The 19,152-nt window shown below is 46.5% G+C and overlaps 1 protein-coding gene across 3 annotated transcripts in view; it reads right to left on the bottom strand.

The window, feature by feature from the left end:
• The window catches only part of ZFPM2 (zinc finger protein, FOG family member 2), a 492,640-nt gene that overhangs the window by 358,553 nt on the left and 114,935 nt on the right, over nucleotides 1-19,152 (bottom strand). For 2 of the 3 annotated variants that reach the window (XM_030553692.1, XM_030553694.1), the window contains exon 2: nucleotides 15,657-15,815. The exons of the other annotated variant lie outside the window; for it this stretch is intronic. In XM_030553692.1, the coding sequence (XP_030409552.1) occupies nucleotides 15,657-15,815 (159 nt within the window). The remainder of the gene's footprint in view (nucleotides 1-15,656; nucleotides 15,816-19,152) is intronic. 3 annotated transcript variants of the gene reach the window in all.

Genomic DNA, 19,152 nt, shown 5'->3' with positions numbered 1-19,152 from the left:
CCTAGACTCGCAAACAGCTCCCTGATGATGGCGACGTGGCCGATCACCTGTGCCTCCGAAGTGCCTCGGATAAGCCAGTCGTCGAAGTAAGGGAAGACGTGGATACGACGACGGTGCAGGGAAGCAGCAACGACCGCCATACATTTGGTGAATACCCGAGGGGCCGAGGAGAGACCAAAGGGGAGGACAGTAAATTGGTAGTGAACCTGATTTACCACAAAGCGTAGATACCTCCCGTGCGGAGGAAAAATCGCAATGTGGAAGTATGCGTCCTTCATGTCGAGAGCGGCGTACCAATCTCCGGGATCCAGGGAAGGAATGATGGTTCCTAAGGATACCATGCGGAACTTGAACTTCTTGATGAATTTGTTCAGTCCTTGCAGGTCCAGGATGGGTCGAAGGCCCCCTTTTGACTTGGGGATTAAGAAATACCGGGAATAAAAACCCCTGCCCCTTAACTCCTTCGGCACCTCCTCTATAGCTCCGATGAATAGGAGCTTGCGAACCTCCTGGATGATAAGTTGCTCGTGAGAGGGGTCCCTGAAGAGGGACGAGGAGGGAGGATGGGAGGGGGGTGGAGAAATAAACTGAAGACGGTATCCAAACTCCACCGTGCGCAGGACCCAACGATCCGAGGTCAGTTGGGACCACACTGGCAGGAAGGGGTGGAGGCGGTTGAGAAAATGAAGAGGATCCAGGCAGGGGATTGGTATACTGCTCTCGGGCGCACCCTCAAAAGTTTGCTTTGGGTCCCTGCGGTAGTTTGGCGGACCCCGAGTTGTTACCCCCTTGAGGACCCGACTGTCATCTGCGGTTCGGGCGGCCTCATCTCCGGGTAAACTCCTGTCCGGGTCGAGGCGGGGGGTAAGGATGCTGAGGGTGTGAGTGGAATGGCCGTCTCTGAGTCTGGGGTGTGTGCATTCCCAGTGAACGCATGATAACCCAGTTATCCTTCAGGCTCTGTAGCCTGGGATCTGTTTTCTCAGAGAAAAGACCCTGCCCGTCGAATGGCAGGTCTTGGATCGTATACTGCAACTCGGGCGGTAGTCCGGAAGCCTGAGACCACGATATCCGACGCATGGCTACACCAGATGCCAGCATTCTGGCTGCGGAATCTGCGGCATCTAAGGACACTTGCAGTGTGGTCCTGGCAACCCTCTTCCCCTCTTCCAGGAGAGCTGAAAATTCCTGGCATGAGTCCTGGGGAATTAGTTCAGTGAACTTGCCGACAGCCTCCCAGGTGTTGTGGCTGTATCGGCTCAAGAGGGCCTGCTGGTTCGCCACACGGAGCTGAAGGCCTCCCACAGAGTAAATCTTGCGGCCCAGCAAGCCCATGCGCCTGGCTTTTCTGGATTTCGGCGCAGGAGCTTGCTGGCCGTGGCGCTCCCGCTCGTTGACTGATTGTACCACCAACGAGCAGGGGGCGGGGTGTACGTAGAGGTACTCATACCCCTTGGATGGCACCATATATTTTCTTTCCACTCCGCAGGCTGTGGGTGGAATGGAGGCCGGAGACTGCCATATGGTGTCCGCCTTTGCCTGGATGGATTTGATGAAGGGGAGGGCCACCCTGGTCGGCGCTTCTGCGGGAAGTATGCTGACCACCGGGTCCTCCACTTCAGGGACTTCCTCTACAGGAAGGTTTATATTTTGGGCAACGCGCCGCAGAAGGTCCTGATGTGCCCGGATATCAATCGGCGGGGGCCCTGATGATGATGTGCCCACTACCGCCTCATCTGGGGAAGAGGAAGAAGATAACCCAGGGAGGAGTGGTTCATGTACGGAAGCCTCGTCCTGAGGGACCTCCGTCTCTGGGACATCCTGCTGTGCCAGGGGATGCGCAGGGTCTTCCTCCATACTTGAGGGGGGGAGGCTGGCTGACTGTGGCCTCTGGTGCACGGTGCTCCGAATGGCTGGAGTGTGCTGGGCCCAATGGTTCGCCCTGGGCTTGGTGGTATGCCCAAGGCGTCCAAAAGGACCATTGCGGTGGTCCATGGTCTGGGTGGGCCTGTGCATCCGAACCCCCATAGGAGGCGCTGTCCGCGTGTGGAGAGGCAGACGAGTGACGTGAAGGCCACAGAGGAGCTGACGATGATTGTGCCAGGCCTCTGCGCCCATAGATTTCGCCTCTGCGCGGTGCCGGTGAGCGGTACCAGGAGTCGTGGCGGTATCTCGATCGGGACCGGGACCTGCTACCAGCTTGGTGCCGGGAGGTCGACTGGTACCGTGTGCTGTCGTGTCGGGAACGGCTGCGGTAGGAGCATCGGTGCCGCAATCTGGACCGGTGTCGGGAGTAGTACGACGGTGACCAGGATGTTGAGCGGTGCCGCGAGTACAACTGGTGCCGCGGGGAACGGTATCGGGACTGCGAGCGGCGCCGGGATCTTGATCGACAACGCTGAGAGTAGCCCCTCGATCTGGAGCGGGACCGACGGTGCTCAGTAGCGCCCGGCGAACACGGCCGCACCATGGTGGTCTTGCCCATCGACTGAATAACCCGCACCGGCGGTGCCGGGGGTTGGGGCAGCTCGGGCTCTATTAGAGCGATGAGGTTGCGTGCCACGGAGAAGGTCTCCGGCGTGGAGGGCACGACGAGCTCAATCGAAGGTCGTGCTGGGGAGCTGAGAGGCACCGGACTCAACGGCTCCTGAGGAGCTGGAATCGACGGTGCGACGGTGCTCGGTGCCGCGGTAGATGACGGTGCCGGGCAGTCCAGTTTGGAAGCACGCTCCGACTGCAGTGCAGTTGTAGGTGCCGCAGGAGTCCTGTGCTTCTTGCTCCTCGGGGAGAGGGAGCGGTGCTGGCTGGGGTGTTGGGCCGGTGCCGAGCGGGAAAGCGAAGCCTTTGTCAGTGCCAGGCAGTCCGGAGCGGAGGAAACGCTTGGTCCCAGTGCCGGAGTTGGTGCCGACGATGGGGGAGTCAGCGCTGCCTCCATCAAGAGCTGTTTTAAGCGACTGTCCCGCTCTTTCTTTGTCCGGGGCTTAAACGCCTTGCAGATCCAGCACTTGTCCGCAAGGTGGGACTCGCCTAGGCACCTCAGACAGGAGTCGTGCGGATCTCCTATGGGCATCGGCCGATGACAGGCCATACAAGGTTTGAAGCCCAGTGAACCGGGCATGGGCCCCGGTACCAGGGGGAGGAAACGGGGCGAATCCCCGATCCCCTATAACTATATACAGAACTACAAATTACTAATTTTAACACTAACTACAGCTATAACTACAATTAAAGAACTATATACACGATATTACACAGGAGTGAAACGCTAGGGAGGTGGAGAACAGCTAGCCGTGCTCCACAGTTCCAACGACCGACATGGGCGGTAAGAAGGAACTGAGGAGCGGGCTGGCCAGCAGGAGTATATATCAGGCGCCATACCGGCGCCACTCCAGGGGGCGATCTGCCGGCCCACCAAGTTTTCCTAGGGTAAAAGGTCTCCGCGAACATGCACGCAGCGCGCGCGCACACCTAATTGGAATGGATATGAGCAAGCACTCGAAGAAGAACTTAGTGCTGTGTTTATTGACACTTATATAGAGAATCACTCTGCAGCTGTTTCCCTGAATCTCAAGCCTGACTGCATATGGTTTAAAGTAAAAAAAATCCAGACCTAAGCTGGTCTGGCAGCCAAGTGCCAACATTATGTACATGAGCAGAAAGCTCAGTTCAGGTTCCAGGCTCATTCTTCACTGCCATAGCCAGAGGATGAGACCATTGTAAAGGTTGCACGTTCATATAGTCCCAAGCATTTCCCTCTTGCTGACTCAGAAATGGTATTTTTGAGCTTCAGCTGGAACTATATTTCATCTACCTCTATAGGAAAAGCAGATGCTCTATGAGGGGTCCCAATCAGGGATCAGAGCCCCATTTTGTCATGTCCTTTGCAAATATGTAGTACATTGACATAGTATCGTAGTCTGTGATAGAAGAAACAATAGAACCTGAAGTATTGACTTACTGTTCCCTGCTCTAACCATATACCACTGCATCATAAACTGAACACCTGTGGTAGAAGCTATATCGCCATCTGAATCAGTCTGGCCTTTGGGACCAAGAAGCATATACCATCTATAATGGACCCTGCCAACCACTGGTTTATGATTGGACCACCCACCTGCTTTGGGTCTTGAAGACCACCAATAGTGTTAAGGGTGCCAGGAATGCCTTCCCAGTCAGTAATGTCTGCAGATTTGCTCTGCATAGCATTCATTTGTCAATGTGGCCTCTAACAATAGGGCAGTGGGATGAGATAGTTTATTGAAGGAACGGCAACAGCACAGCTACAACTAGAAAGCCCCACAAAATGCGGCAGTCAGGTGGGATCAGAGTTTGTTTGCCATGGAGGCTCTGAATACTCACCTACACCATGACAGAGTCAATATCAACAGATTCTCCTACTCCTTCCCTTAATTATCAGAGAGATGCCCCTCATTTCCCTTTGCTTCTTCCCTCTAACACCACCAAGAATATTCCCACATCTGCTGTCCTGATGATTTTCCCATTCTCCAATGCTAGACTGAGGCCACCATCTACTCTCTGCTGTTGCCCCTTCCCTTCAGTACACGTAGACATCTGAAAATTCCCTAGCCTCTCGCACTGTACCCTAGACCTCTAGATACCTCTTCCCTTCAGAGAGGCCTCATCACCATACTGCTTCTCACCCACACAGGGCAAGAGAGATGAGCGTGACAACTTGTTAGATCCCACCCTCAAGAAGTAGAGGAGGCATCAGACCTACAGATCTTTTCGCCCTATTGCTTTCAGTGTACAAAATCAGTACTATCTGAGAGAACTGGTATGGACTTTGGAAAGACAGAAGAATGGGGGTTTCCTTTGGTAAGTGTGTGTAGGGGAAAGTCTGAAAGAAAATGCCTGTGCAACATTTATTTGGTCCCCCTATGTGTATGCATTATGATAGTCTTTAATGAGATGTCCGCTCTCAAATGAGGAAATGATAAAAGATAAAAATGCCACATTATCTGTGGGTGAGCACTTTTCCACAAAGAGATCACTCTATATGTAACTTATCAGTTCTCAGCCTCAAAGGAAATCTGCACAATACTTTCAAATGACGAGTCTGAGTGCTTAAATTCATAACTTTTCTAGACACTAAAAATCATGGATTGAATAGAGACATTAGCTCAAGGGTGGCCAACCTGAGCCTGAGAAAGAGCCAGAATTTACCAATGTACATTGCCAAAGAGCCACAGTAATATGTCAGCAGCCCCTCATCAACTCCCACCCAGCTCCCAGTGCCTCCCACCCTGCCGATCAGCGCCTCCCCCTCCCTCCTTCCCCACACCTCTGTATCAGCTGTTTCGTGGTGTGCAGGAGGCTCTGGAGGGGGAGAGGGGGAGGAGCGAGGACATGGCTGATGAGATGATCACATTCTATTTTTCCCTCAGGTAGCATAGCCAAGTTCACATACAAGGCACCATCTTCCTCAGCCTGTCCCTTCTACCCCTGTCAGCTCCAGTTTGTCCCCTTTTGCCCCATCCCCTAGTATGACATCCCTCCCCTTTCTTTGCCTGACCACTTATGTTTCTATCATCTTTAGCCTGTCCCTGGTTTCTTTCTGGTCCAATCCTCACCCTGCCTACTTGTCTCCCACTCATTGCAGCCTGCCTGTCTCCCAGTCTCCTATCACTCTGTTTCACTACTCCGCCTGCCTCAGTCCCCACACTGCCTCTCACCCCTCTGCATTCGACTCAGGATGCTTCCTCTTCCATGCTCTCTGTTGTTAGCAAGGACAGCACAAGAGAGATCATCTCCATCTCAGTTTTTGTGCTAAGTACCACAGCAGCCCCCAGCAACCAGGAAGAGCAATTGCAGGAAAAGTCCTTCTTTGGCCTGGAAGCCTCAGGCTAACAGGCTCCTTGTAGACAGAATCTTCAGATATTTTCACTGACAGACTTGTAACAATCATTACTGGGCAAGAGCAAACTGCAATTTTCAGAGGCTTAGAGCTTGGGCAAATCTGGATGGATTTTCACTACAACAGCAAAAGTCACCCCTTCCACAACAGGACTACCTCCTGTCAAATTTCTAGTCTCTGCTCAAGGAAGTTCTACAACTTCTCAAAGAAGCAGTTGTTAGATCTTATTTTGTTATCACTGACAAAACACAGAGGAACAAAGGGAACAAAGGGTAGGAATTAATGGTAAATTCTCAGAACGGAGAGGGGTAACTAGTGGTGTTCTCCAAGGGTCAGTCCTAAGACCAATCCTATTCAACTTATTCATAAATGATCTGGAGAAAGGGGTAAACAGTGAGGTGGCAAAGTTTGCAGATGATACTAAACTACTCAAGATAGTTAAGACCAAAGCAGATTGTGAAGAACTTCAAAAAGATCTCACAAAACTACGTGATTGGGCAACAAAATGGCAAATGAAATTTAATGTGGATAAATGAAAAGTAATGCACATTAAAAAAAATAACCCCAACTATACATACAATATGATGGGGGCTAATTTAGCTATAACAAGTCAGGAAAAAGATCTTGGAGTCATCGTGGATAGTTCTCTGAAGATGTCCATGTAGTGTGCAGAGGCGGTCAAAAAAGCAAACAGGATGTTAGGAATCATTAAAAAGGGGATAGAGAATAAGACTGAGAATATATTATTGCCCTTATATAAATCCATGGTACGCCCACATCTCGAATACTGTGTACAGATGTGGTCTTCTCACCTCATAAAAGATATTCTAGCACTAGAAAAAGTTCAGAAAAGGGCAACTAAAATGATTAGGGGTTTGGAGAGAGTCCCATACGAGGAAAGATTAAAGAGGCTAGGCCTCCCCAGCATGGAAAAGAGGAGACTAAGGGGGGATATGATAGAGGTATATAAAATCATGAGTGATGTGGAGAAAGTGGATAAGGAAAAGTTATTTACTTATTCCCATAATACAAGAACTAGGGGTCACGAAATGAAATTAATAGGTAGCAGGTTTAAAACAAATACAAAGAAGTTCTTCTTCACACAGCTCACAGTCAACTTGTGGAACTCCTTACCTAAGGAGATTGTTAAGGCTGGGACTATAACAATGTTTAAAAGGGAACTGGATAAATTCATGGTGGTTAAGTCCATAAATGGTGTCCCTAGCCTCTGTCCATCAGAGGATGGAGATGGATGGCAGGAGAGAGATCACTTGATCATTGCCTGTTAGGTTCACTCCCTCTGGGGCATCTGGCATTGGCCACTGTCGGTAGATAGATACTGGGCTAGATGGACCTTTGCTCTGATCCGGTATGGCCGTTCTTATTCTTATGTTCTTACATTTCTCTCTGGCTTCATTCTCAAAAAACATCCGAACCATTTTTGTTGAAACTTTCCAAAAAATTTCAGCCTGACGTGGAAAAAAAATCAGTCAAAGTGGCTGAAGTCTGCCAAAATTATTTATAAGCAACTGTGGAGACTTATAATAAAAATAGTAGAAAACTTTAATTGTAGAGTCTGCTTATAATACATCTATACTTAAACAATGTTCATTTCTTTAAGTTCTTAATCCTTTGAAATGATCAGGTAGACAAGTGCAATTATTGACATTTAGAAACTTTGATGTTTAAAAATCAGATTTTTTTTTTTTGGTTTGGGAATTTTCCAGGTGTTTTGTTCTAACAAGCCATTTATGAGTTAGAGGGAAAAGAAAAACTAAACGAAATTCATAATTTGAAAAGTGGAAAGTTGTTTAATGACATGTAATGCAAAATCAATTTAATTTGCTTCACACTTTTGCAGAACCATTCTCCTTTGCTTTCTATGTCTGGCAATCTTGTGATCAAACCAATTTTCTAGCCCAGAGTTAATGGCTGGACATACGGTACAAGTCCAGTCATTCAAATTTCCTTTATTCAAAAACTGTAGTTTTGAAGTGTGTCCCCTTGAAGCCCTGTGTTAGTTAAGCACCAGCTAATAATTTCTCAACTAAACCCTTGCCATTGTCAGCACCAGAGATGGCTGGCTCAACCAGTTTAAATAACAGCATGGTATTTGTCAGTATCACTGGCGAAATAATGAGCACATTTTATGAGTCCATTGCACCCTATTCACAACCAACTGCTGGAGATTATGGAAATGGAGGGGCTTACAAACCAGTAGATTTACAACACTGATGAGACTGGGTTGTACTGGCACCTACTCCCAGAGAAGACATTGGTCTCTTCTAACAAGCATTGTACCCCAAGCTTCAAAAAGTATTAAGTAAACTTCAGCATTACTCTCTTCATTCCCCATATTTCTACTGCAATGAAATTGCAGCTCAAAATAGCACTTCTGTTATCCAAATGCTTCGTTGTCTAAAAGTTCTGGATATCTCCCACACCATTTGACCATCTGGGAGTAGGACTTTATCAGGGAGGCTGGTTGCAAGGATGCTACCTCTCCATCAAACAGCCAGATAAAGCCTGACAAAAAACTCCCTCCTGCCAAATACCTTAAGTAGCCAAATTGTTAATACCCATGTATTCCACCTCAGTTAAGTCAATAACATGTGAACTCAGTCCTGCCCCTTTCCAATGATTTGTTAATTTCAGTCCCTATTTGGGATAATTACAAACCTCTGGGCCCAATTCACAGAATATCAGGATTAGAAGGAACCTCAGGAGGTCATCTAGTCCAGTCCCTTGCTCAAAGCAGGATGAATCCCCAGACAGATTTTTGCTTCAGACCCCTAAATGGCTCCCTCAAGGATTGAACTCATAATCCTGTGTTTAGTAGGCCAGTGCTCAAACCCTTGAGTTATCCCTCCCCTCCAGAGTCTGCCTCCTCTGTACATGGTTGGGAAGGGATTAAAAAGTAAACACTGTATACATAACACAGCACAGAACGAGGTAAACACCAGCTCTGCTACATGCTCTTTGCCTATCTGCGTACTCACTAGAACCCTTCCCTGTTCCCTTTTACCTTCTTTCTACGGGAACTTGGAAGGGTAAAAAGGGTTACTTCTGGGACTAGTCACTGTCTGTGGCATACTCCCCTTACAACAAAGTATTAACTCATTCTGCTTGAATCTATGGTGGTGAGTGGTGAGCAGGCAGAAATAACCAAAGGCAGTATGGATGGCTGCATCAAAAGTCATGATGTCATTGTGGGAGAAGGGTTCCTGGATCTACCCATTTGTTTGCTACTTTCGATGCAGATCTACAGGATGTGTGTGTTTGCAGGCCTCCAGTACTACCAAATCCAAGCATTCAAAAATCACAAGTCAGACTACCAAATAAATGCATTTAGATTCTTTTTCTTTCTCTCTGGTTTCTGAGCCTTTAGGATACACTCACTTCACATTTTCAAGCTTTCCTCCACACCCAAGGGTAGAAAATGAAAAAAAAATCATCATGTAATCTCTAGATTTCAGCATCTGAGATTTTAAGAAAAACACTAAATAGCATGAGACCTATGACAAAATCATTACAATTAGCAACATTGGGCCTCATTCAATAATGTCACAAACCCATCCACTGGGAGGAGGGTGAAAAGGAAACTCTGTGAGATGAATCTCATTTACTTCGCAGGCGAGTTTTTCCCTCCTGTCTTTTGTCCACAGAAGGGGAACATGTGGCCTCATGCTACCAGTACTAAATTTCTAAGACACAAAACAACTCAACTGTAGCTGAGCCATTTAAATGCCTTCATACCAGTGATTTTCAAAAAATTTTTCTGGCGACCCAGTTGAAGAAAATTGTTGATGCCCATGACCCAACAGAGCGGGGATGAGGGGTTTGGGGTGTGGAAGGGGCTCAGGGCTGGGGCAGAGGTTTCGGGATGAGGGCTGTGGGTGGGGCCAGAAATGTGCGGTTCAGGGTGTGGGAGGGGCTCTGGGTTGGGGGTTGGTGTGTGGAAAGGTGTCAGGGCTCTGGGCTGGGGGTTCAGTCTGTGGGGTGAAGCTGGAGGGTTTGAGGTGCAGGAGGGGGCTCCGGGTTTGGGGGGGCTCAGCGATGGGGCAGGGGGTTGGGGTGCAAGAGGGGGTCAGAGCTATGGCCTGGGGGTGCAGGCACTGGGGTGGGGCCAGCAATGAGAGATTTGGGGGAGCTCAGGGCTGGGGCAGGGAAGTGGGATGCAGGAGGGGGTCAGGATTCTGGGCTAGGAGTGCAAGCTCTGCGGTGGGGCCAGGGATGAGGAGTTTGGGGTGCAGGAAGGGGCTTGGATGGGGGCTCAGGGCTGGGGATTGGAGCAGGGGGTTGTAGCATGGGCTTACCTTGGGCGGCTCCCAGTCAGCGGCGCAGCGGGGATGCTCAGGCAGGATTCCTGTCTGTTCTGGCACCGTGGACCGTGCTACCAGCAGCAGGTCTGGCTCCTAGGCGGAGTGCGCGAGCGGCTCTCTGCAGCTCTCGCTCATAGAACTGGCCAATGGGAGTGTGGAGGCTCAGGGCAGGGCAGCATGCAGAACTCCGTGGCCCACCCGCCTAGGACTGGACCGGCTGCTGGCCACTTCTAGGGTGCAGCGGGGTGTCAGAATAAGTAGGGACTAGCCTTCTTTAGCCAGGCAGCACTGCCAACAGGACTTTTAACGGCCCAGTCAGTGGTGCTGACCAGAGCCGCCAGTGCTTTACATTCTACGACCAGTACTGGGTCGCGACCTGCAGTTTGAAAACCACTGCCTTCATACTCTCCTATTCCATTCTTTTCCAGAATAGGTTCTTTTAGCAAGGCGGCCTGGCTCCCAGCTGCGCCCGAGAGGGCCGAGCCAGAACAAACACTGAAGTGGGCGGAGTTGCCGCCACCTGTTCCCGCCCCCCGGAAGTCAAGGGGCAGGACAGGAAGTATAAAGGCCCGGCCACAGCACTCAGTTGGCCGCTGGCCACCGGAGAGCACAGACGCTGGTGCCGTAGCCCCGTCGAGCCAAGCCTGCCCCGCGCTCACTACCCTGAGGAGCACTGGCCAAGCCTGCCCCGCGCTTGCTACCCTGAGGAGCACTGGCCGAGTCTGCCCCGCGCTCACTACCCTGAGGAAGATTGGCCAAGCCGACCCTGTGATCGCTACCCTGAGGAGGACTAGCTAAGTATGCCCCGTCCTCGCTACCCTAAGGAGGACCGGCCGGGCCTACCTCTCACCCAGTGCCCCGAGGAGCTGTCTGAACGTCCCAGCGCCCGGTATCCCGAGGACCAGCCCCGCTTACCCAGCGCTCAGTATCCTGAGGAGCCCATGGTGTGGGACACTGCAGAAGACGCGGGTGATACACAGGTACCAACGGGGGGAGATTGGAAGTGGCCCAGGGTAGCCGACCCTAGTCTGGCTCCAGGAGACCCCGAACCAATCTCAGTGTGTTGCGATCAGGATCCCCGCTGACAGAGCAGCAGACTGCCTGTCGCTGTTAGGGCTCCGGGTGGGACGCAGTGGAGTGGGAGGGTCTGCATCCCCTCTGCCACCCTTCCAGGGGTGGCAGACTCCCCCTCTTGCTGGCCTGAGAAAGGACTGAGCCCTGAACTGCTTGTTGCCCCGCCCTGCCCAAGGGCCTGGGCTAATAGACTATTTGTTTGCTCAGTCCCTGCCTAAAGGACTGAGCCCTAAACTGCTTGTTGCCCCGCCCTGCCCAAGGGCCTGGGCTAATAGACTGTTTGTTTGCTCAGCCATGGCCTGAGGACCTGAGTTCCTGACTGTTTCCTGCTTCACCAGGCTAAGCTGACAGCTCACCCAACTCGTGGAGCGAGGCGGACTGGCTCCCAGCCGCACCCGAGAGGGCCGAGCCCCCACACTGGACCCTTACAGTTCTCCATTTACTTCAAAGTGGGACTTTTTTTTTACACTGCCTCAGTTAGGAATTTTATATGCCAGATAAGATAAGATAAGGTATTTTCTTTTAAAAAATTTTCCCTGTAGAATTTGCTGTGGATAGGCTTAAAGCTTCTTTTATAACTACTACTATACATATCACCTGGAGAAAGGAGCATCAAGAATCAAATGATATTCACTTTGAAGAATCAACAAATATCTTTACAGCTTCCAGTTCCTGGGATATATCATCAGGTTCATACCTAAACTTAAGACACAGTAACGGCAAGATTCTCCCAGTGTTGTATGCTTCTGCAAGTGTTTAGTCAACTCAACTGGACCCTGACTGAACCAGTCATCTTTGGTCAAGGGGTGTGTCAGGGGTGCCCGCTGTCCAGCCAGCAATATACCATCACCATTGAGCACCTTCCTCCACAAGAGATTCATGGAGTTGGTGCTCCAAGAGCTGGATTTGAGGATGGTCCTGTCAGTGTACGCTGACAACATGCTCCTTCTGGTCCAGGACCCGAGCCACCTAGCATGGGTGGAGGCTTGCCAAACTATCTACTTGGTGGCCTTCTTTGCTCAGGTCAACTGGGTCAAGAGCTCCAGCTGCCAGAGGTTTCCCAAGATCTTTTCACGTTGTCTCAGAACCTAGAAGCTAGACTTAGCAACCAGGTTCATGGGGAGGACCTCCTCGCAGAGACCTTGCTATGCAACCCCCATCTAGGTGTGAAGGTGAGGGAGTCCCTGTTGATGCACCAGAGTCTGTTCTGGCTGTTACCACCAGGATTGGAGATTTCACGGACTACAATCAGGGGGACAGGGTCAATCCCTTGGCTGGCACACGTGAACTCTCCATCCCTCATGTCCCCCATCTTGTGCTCCAGGAGTTGAGGGCAGCCCTCACACCTGCTTCTTGTGGTTTTCCTTGAGTGGGTCTTTCGGGAGGGTACTCCCTGCCTGACCCTGACCCTCCATGCTTCCCCAGCCACCCCCTACATACTGTCTGAGCTGGCTGTGAGACATACAGCCAGTCCATCTCTTAACTGCACCCAGGAAACAGCTGTATGTGCTCATGATCCATACCCTTCATTTCCTCATCCTTGTGTCCTGCTCTGACAACAAGTGGCAGGAACTCCTGCTACCCAAGAAGGGAGCGGCATCCCAGTGGGCTAATCCGTATTCCACCCTGGTCCCACAGCCTGCTGGGACTATTAGTTGGCAGTTCCTTCATGGTGCCATGAGCATGGGCATATACCTGGCGTGGTTCATGACATTCTCTGACACCTGATCCTTTCGCAGTGAGAGGAAGACCCTGGCACACATTTATATCCCATTTCCCCCACACACACACCTCCTAATCACGGCCCTACAAAGTCATGAGACCTCCTCATCAGCCTCCTCCTAGCACTGTACCTGGAGAAGGAAGCTAAACAGGGGGTGGAGGGTGATCTGTGACTGCGGGGCCTACTTCTGATCCTTCCTCAAGTCATGCCTCTAGACAGATTTCCTCTGGGCTATGTCCACTGGCTCCCTGGATGCCTTCGATGAGTAGTGGGAGCCATCCAGGGTTCTCTGCTCATTGTCCCCCTCCAGATTCCTGATTTTATACCAGTGACCCTCACTCCCATCTCTGCTTTTCATTTATTGTCCCTCACAAAAAAATAGCAAGATTTATAAATATACAAATGACTGTTGCATGTAAATAAAATAAGGAAGTAAACAAGTTTTCATTCATTCACACAGAACAGGACTATTTTCAGGGATGGGCTCTGTAGAATGGGTAGACTTTTAAAGCAGTGTGAGTATACAGTGGAAAGCAATAGCTGCATCAGCCCGGTATGATTCCTTTCTCAGAGTCCCCTCCCCATCCTCTGGAGTCATAGGCATCCTAGACAGGTCAGAGAGGACTTGGGAAGAACTGGCATGCTGACTATTCAAATGAAAGTTAAAAATCTTGAGCTACATCACAAAATAACTATAGAATAATCCCAGTATCTGGCCAAATATTTCCACTAAACCAAGCAGCCTATTATCCACTGAGCTCATAAGGGGTGCAGTGTTTGCCTACGCATAGTCAACTTGTGGAACTCCTTCCCAGAGGATGTTGTGAAGACCAAGACCATAACAGAGTTCAAAAAATAACTAGATAAATTCATGGAGGATAGGTCCATCAATGGCTATTAGCCAGGATCGGCAGGAATGGTGCCCCTACTCTCTGTTTGCCAGAAGCTGGGAATAGGTGACAGGGGATGGATCACCTGATGATTACTTGTTCTGTTCATTCCCTCTGGGGCATCTGGCACTGGCCACTGTCAGAAGACAGGATACTGGGCTAGATGGACCTTTGGTCTGACCCAGTAGGGCCATTCTTATGTTCTTAATGTTAACAGCATTTAGCTCATTGTGTTTTTAAAGTATTTTCATTTATCATCTTGTTTGGTCTTAGTACGATAAGCCATTTAGCTCTAGGATTCAAAACTGCATCTTTGATTGTTTGTTCTCCGAGGTGGCATATCCTTGCTAAGGATTAACTAACTAACCCTTCCTAACATAGTCACATGTGTGAGAAACTTACAGAAGTTGTGTTTTCTTGTCTTCTCCACTCTCTACCACCTACCTCTACTTCTATGGCAACCAGGACTCTATAGGCCTAAGCCTATGGGCCTAAGCCTTTGACTGCACTCAAAGAGGCTTGTTCCAGTTTGCCTAGGAAAATCATGACTGATAAACTGGAGACCACCAAACTATCCCAGTAAGAAAAAAATATCCCAGTGCCCTAAAGAGAACAGAAAGAAAAATCACTGAAACCAAACTTCCTGGGTCGTTGCAACTAATAAGCCAACCATTACCACAATGGTCCTAGATATTGGATGAGCATCCTTAACTGCAGAAGACAAACAATAAAACAATCAAAAAGAAAGAAAGAAAGTTAAATCAGTTTTTCATAAAAGAGAAATCTTTCTGTCAGCTGGATTGGGAACAGCATACCCAAACACAGATTAAGAATGCATTGACATATTTCATCGTAAAATAAATATATCTTCAATAACCTACAATTGGTGTGCCAAAAAGGCATCTACAACTTTAAAAGCCCTCCTTTCTGCAAATCACTGACCTCACAGTGCTGGCAGTGTATCATCAGTGAGCACTATTTTAATTCAAGAATCCAAAAACACAGCAAGCTTCCTAACATGGGCAAGGAAGTAATGAAGTGGCCTGCTGTATTGCCAGCTCTCTGTCTTATGTGATGGATTTCTGAGATTCATTTTAAATAGTTAAGATAAATATGTTTTGATTACCAACACTCTAGAAACTGAGTTCCAGCTCTACCATATTGAAATATTTGCAGTAATTACCGTATATATTTGTTCATTAGCCTGTTCATTTATAAGCCGACCCCTCCAAGATGGTTAGGTAAAAATAGCAAAAACTGACCCGTTAGGGTAAAAGTGGGCCTGGATGTTTTGTTTACCTGGAGTGTTCACAGGCATGGAACCCCTCAGCTCTCAGTGTCCGCGGTTTGCCATTCCCAGCTGCACACCACTTCCCGCAGCTCCCATTGGCTGGGAACGGCAAACCGCGGACACTGGGAGCTGAGGGGTCCATGCCTGCAGACGCTCCAGGTAAACAAAATGATAATGTATTCGATATTCAATTCAATGATTCCCTAGAGTTTAAAATCATCAAATTTTGGCGTAGACCCATTTATAATCCAACCCGCACTCTTTGATGCATCACTTCTTTACCAAAGATATTCGGCTTATGAATGAATATATACAGTACTACCAGATTAAAAGATGACTCAACAAGAGTTGATATTTTCTTAATTTAAGGATTCTTATTAATAGGGCTTTTTCTGCATTTCAAACACCACAAAATGTTTCTGATCAAGTGTATGTGCACGTATCGGTTTCGTTCCCTCAGGCGCTGTGCTGCATTGATTACCTTTATTACAAAAGTATTCCACTTCTTCACAACTCAAATTCTCAGGCTCAAACTCTGCAGAAAAGCTTTCCTCCAATGGAAAGTCTTCTTTTGAGATAATGTCATTTTCTTCAGACAGGAACTCTTCCTCTTCATCGTCAATGGCATCTTCAAGGGGCCCTTTAAAAAGAATCAGGGACACTGTACCAAAATCATCTAACAGTAATATTAAATAAAAGCCTCATATCTTACAACTAAATTCTACAACTAGGGTTTATTCTTCAATTGCTGTGATGGGAATTTATTAGAAATGATCAAATAACATTTATCAGATAATTTATCCAATGTATTGCACAAAAAAAAAAGATGTGATTTTTCTCATTATTCTGCCAGCTCAGTAAATAGCTCACATGTATTTCAAATATGCAAAATATTGTTATATTTTTGGAATAATATGTGCAAATTATCTGCTTTGTCATTTATCCAGTTGTGGTATTTAAGCCAGCCATTCCTAATAATAGAAATGGAAGTTATATATGCAAACCCCATTTGTATATGTGGAAGAAGAGCCCTTTTTTTGTTGTTGTGTTTGTTAGATTTTTTTAATGTTACATTGAATTTTAGCGCTCGTTAAATTTGCTTTACAGACCTGAGTCGTCTATTCTTCGAATATTTAAAGCACAGACAGGGACAATGCAAGTTTCCTCACATCGTCCTGCCATTGGGCCTCAACTCTGCTCTGAAGAGACCAGTTAAAAATAATTCTGAAGTCTCCATGGCCACTAAGTCCTTGGCACAAAGTCCTGATACCTCTCTAATGGGTACCAGCGAGTGGCAATTCTGCTAATTTTTTTGTTTTGTGGACACACAGCTGACAGAAACTGGACTGAGATTACCAGTTCATTTCACATAGACCAAACACCCAACAGACGGTAACTACATTTTGTCACTACTAGCCTGGAGGCAAGGTCAAATTTGCTGATGAGCAAATAATGAGTACACTTTATGTTCATTTGTTAATATTAACTACCTGGTAAAGACATCTTTCGCAGATGAACAATTGTACCCGAGATTTTAATAGAGATTGGAAATAATGGAATCTATTTTAATTGAAGTGAGATTTTAATAAATTCTATACTTTTCAAAATTCATTTAAAAAGTGGATTTCAAAAACAGATTGCAAAATACATGGTTGAGACTTGAAGAAAAATTACATCTTTCTCTCTCTGATGAAAGCATGGCCCCATTTATAATTGACTGAAGATTTCTTGCTAAAATGAAACATAGTTCTCAAAAAAAAATGTAATTTGTACTTATAGGATAGTTTTCCAGTATTATTTTTAATACTTCTATAATACTGAGACGCAGTACATAAATGGTCCTATTGCATTAAATGAAGCGGGAAGGATAAAGTTGTTAAAATACACTGACTGTACTGGAATTTCTTATGATTTATTAGGAATCTGTGATTACCTCCACTGCATCAAAGTAGTCAAATTCATTTTTGGCTAGATTGTGCAACCCTTGCTCTCATAAATACAATATTTGTCTTTACTGAAGTCAGTGGGTGAGAGATTCCCAGCTGGCATTGATTTCAATGGAACTATGCCAATTTACACTGCCTGAGAATTTGACACAATGGGTCCACTTGTCTGAGGATATACTCACAAGTATAAAGTAAGGGTTGCACAATCTAGACCTCTCTCATAAAGGCTGAATCTATGCCCAAAGAAATTTGCATATTATCAAAAATGTGCCATTATCATCACCTGCATTTTCTGGCAGTCTTGGGAAAGCATGTAGTTGAGTGGCCATGGACATGGAGATATGGACACCATCTCGTACCAAGCAGGATGGGGGGGAGGGATTATTCCAAAAAAGAGTTGAGCACATATTGGCAGGGAATCTGGGGAGAGCGTGGAATGTCTAGAACTTCAATCTCCAGTGCTATCAGTGAGACACCTTACATGACTTCTAATATCAGCTTTAAAATGCAATTTCAAAAACACCCACTGCAAATTATGCAATTTTAAATATGAGTATATAAAACGATGGCACTTTAGCCAGGTTGGAAAATGACAAATACATTTTATTGGTTATTCTCATCTCTCTTTTCAAGATTTTTATTGAAGAAACGTTCATTTTTTAATTTTATAATAATTTTTGTGCAAAGGCATTCATCCATAAACCCTAACACCAAGAGGTTAAATTAGAGTTTTTCAAGTGTCCCTGCATCTATACGTAAGGTAAGTGGACAAAAGAACACAAATGTTAAAGAGATTTTCATAGTCAGTCATTGTAAGTGGGGAAAGTGTGTTCACATATATCATCAAAAATCAAAGAGTAGCATTTAAATTGATACACAGAAATCTTGCAGTTTGCAATAGATGACCTACTAAAAGAGCCTTCTACAGTATTCTGATTCTATTAAACAATGAAACTGTTCTAAGAGGTTTTAATCTTTGTGTGGATGGAGAAGAGTGGCGGGGAACGGTGTGGGTGTGTGTAAGTCCAAGCAGGCATGAACATCATGTTCCATATCTTGCCAAAACTGGTTATATGTCTTTAATGTATTTTTCAAGCAGTTTTTATTTGGATGAACTATAACAGTCCACATTTCAGCAATCTGACTTCCTGCTGAAACATTAGCTTATAGTCATTTTAATTTCCAAATAAGAATTGCTGGAAAATATATGAAGAATATCTGAGCAATTCAGTTTGCATGTGTGAGGTGATATTTATGCCTGTTTAGAGATGTTCTTTGAAGGAGTCACCGGTATGTAGTCAGCACCCTAATAATTACCATTATGAATTAAGGAAAATAATAGATATGTAGTCCATATATATTCACTTATGGCAGTCCTGGAAATATTCACTTTATAAGATACATTAACATTATTTTCAAGTAGTACACAGAATGTCACATATAGTTCAACAAATGTCAGTAGACAGGAGGACACAGTAGATCAAAAAAGCAGCAAGGGAGTTGAAGCTATGGTGGTTGGTTGATTTAAATGAAGCTCAGATTAAAAACATTTTTATCAAACATTTCTGTGGGTAGATGCTAAATACAGATACACATATATAATTCCCCAATTTGTGCATGCATCTGGCTAGAGAAGTGTAAATTTCATCACATGCACGCAAAATCAATTTGTAGGTGTGCATCAGAATGTGGTTTTATTCTGTGCATACAAATCTAGATGCCAATACACAAATCCCCAATATGTGTACTCTAATGAAGAAATGCTTGCCTACCTAGACATCTGCAGGCACAGATCAAAGAATCATCCACATACACAATTCTCAGGGACAAAAGTCATTCCCAAAAAAAAAACTATGCTGACCTTTACTGAAAATGAATGGTTACATTCAGCTAGGGGTTAACAGGTAGATATTTTTTCTAATTTTCATGATTCCATAGCATTGTATTTCATTATTAATCCATTTAAAAATTGATCCTGCACCCAATTCTGCTATCCTAATTCATGCTATCTTACTCTGTAAGTAGTTCCAC

The sequence above is a fragment of the Gopherus evgoodei genome, chromosome 2, assembly GCF_007399415.2.
Source record: "Gopherus evgoodei ecotype Sinaloan lineage chromosome 2, rGopEvg1_v1.p, whole genome shotgun sequence".
In the NCBI taxonomy this organism is placed as follows: Eukaryota; Metazoa; Chordata; order Testudines; family Testudinidae; genus Gopherus; species Gopherus evgoodei.
The sequence above is the reverse complement of the archived record's forward strand: the minus strand, read 5'-3'. Positions and strand labels throughout refer to the sequence as shown.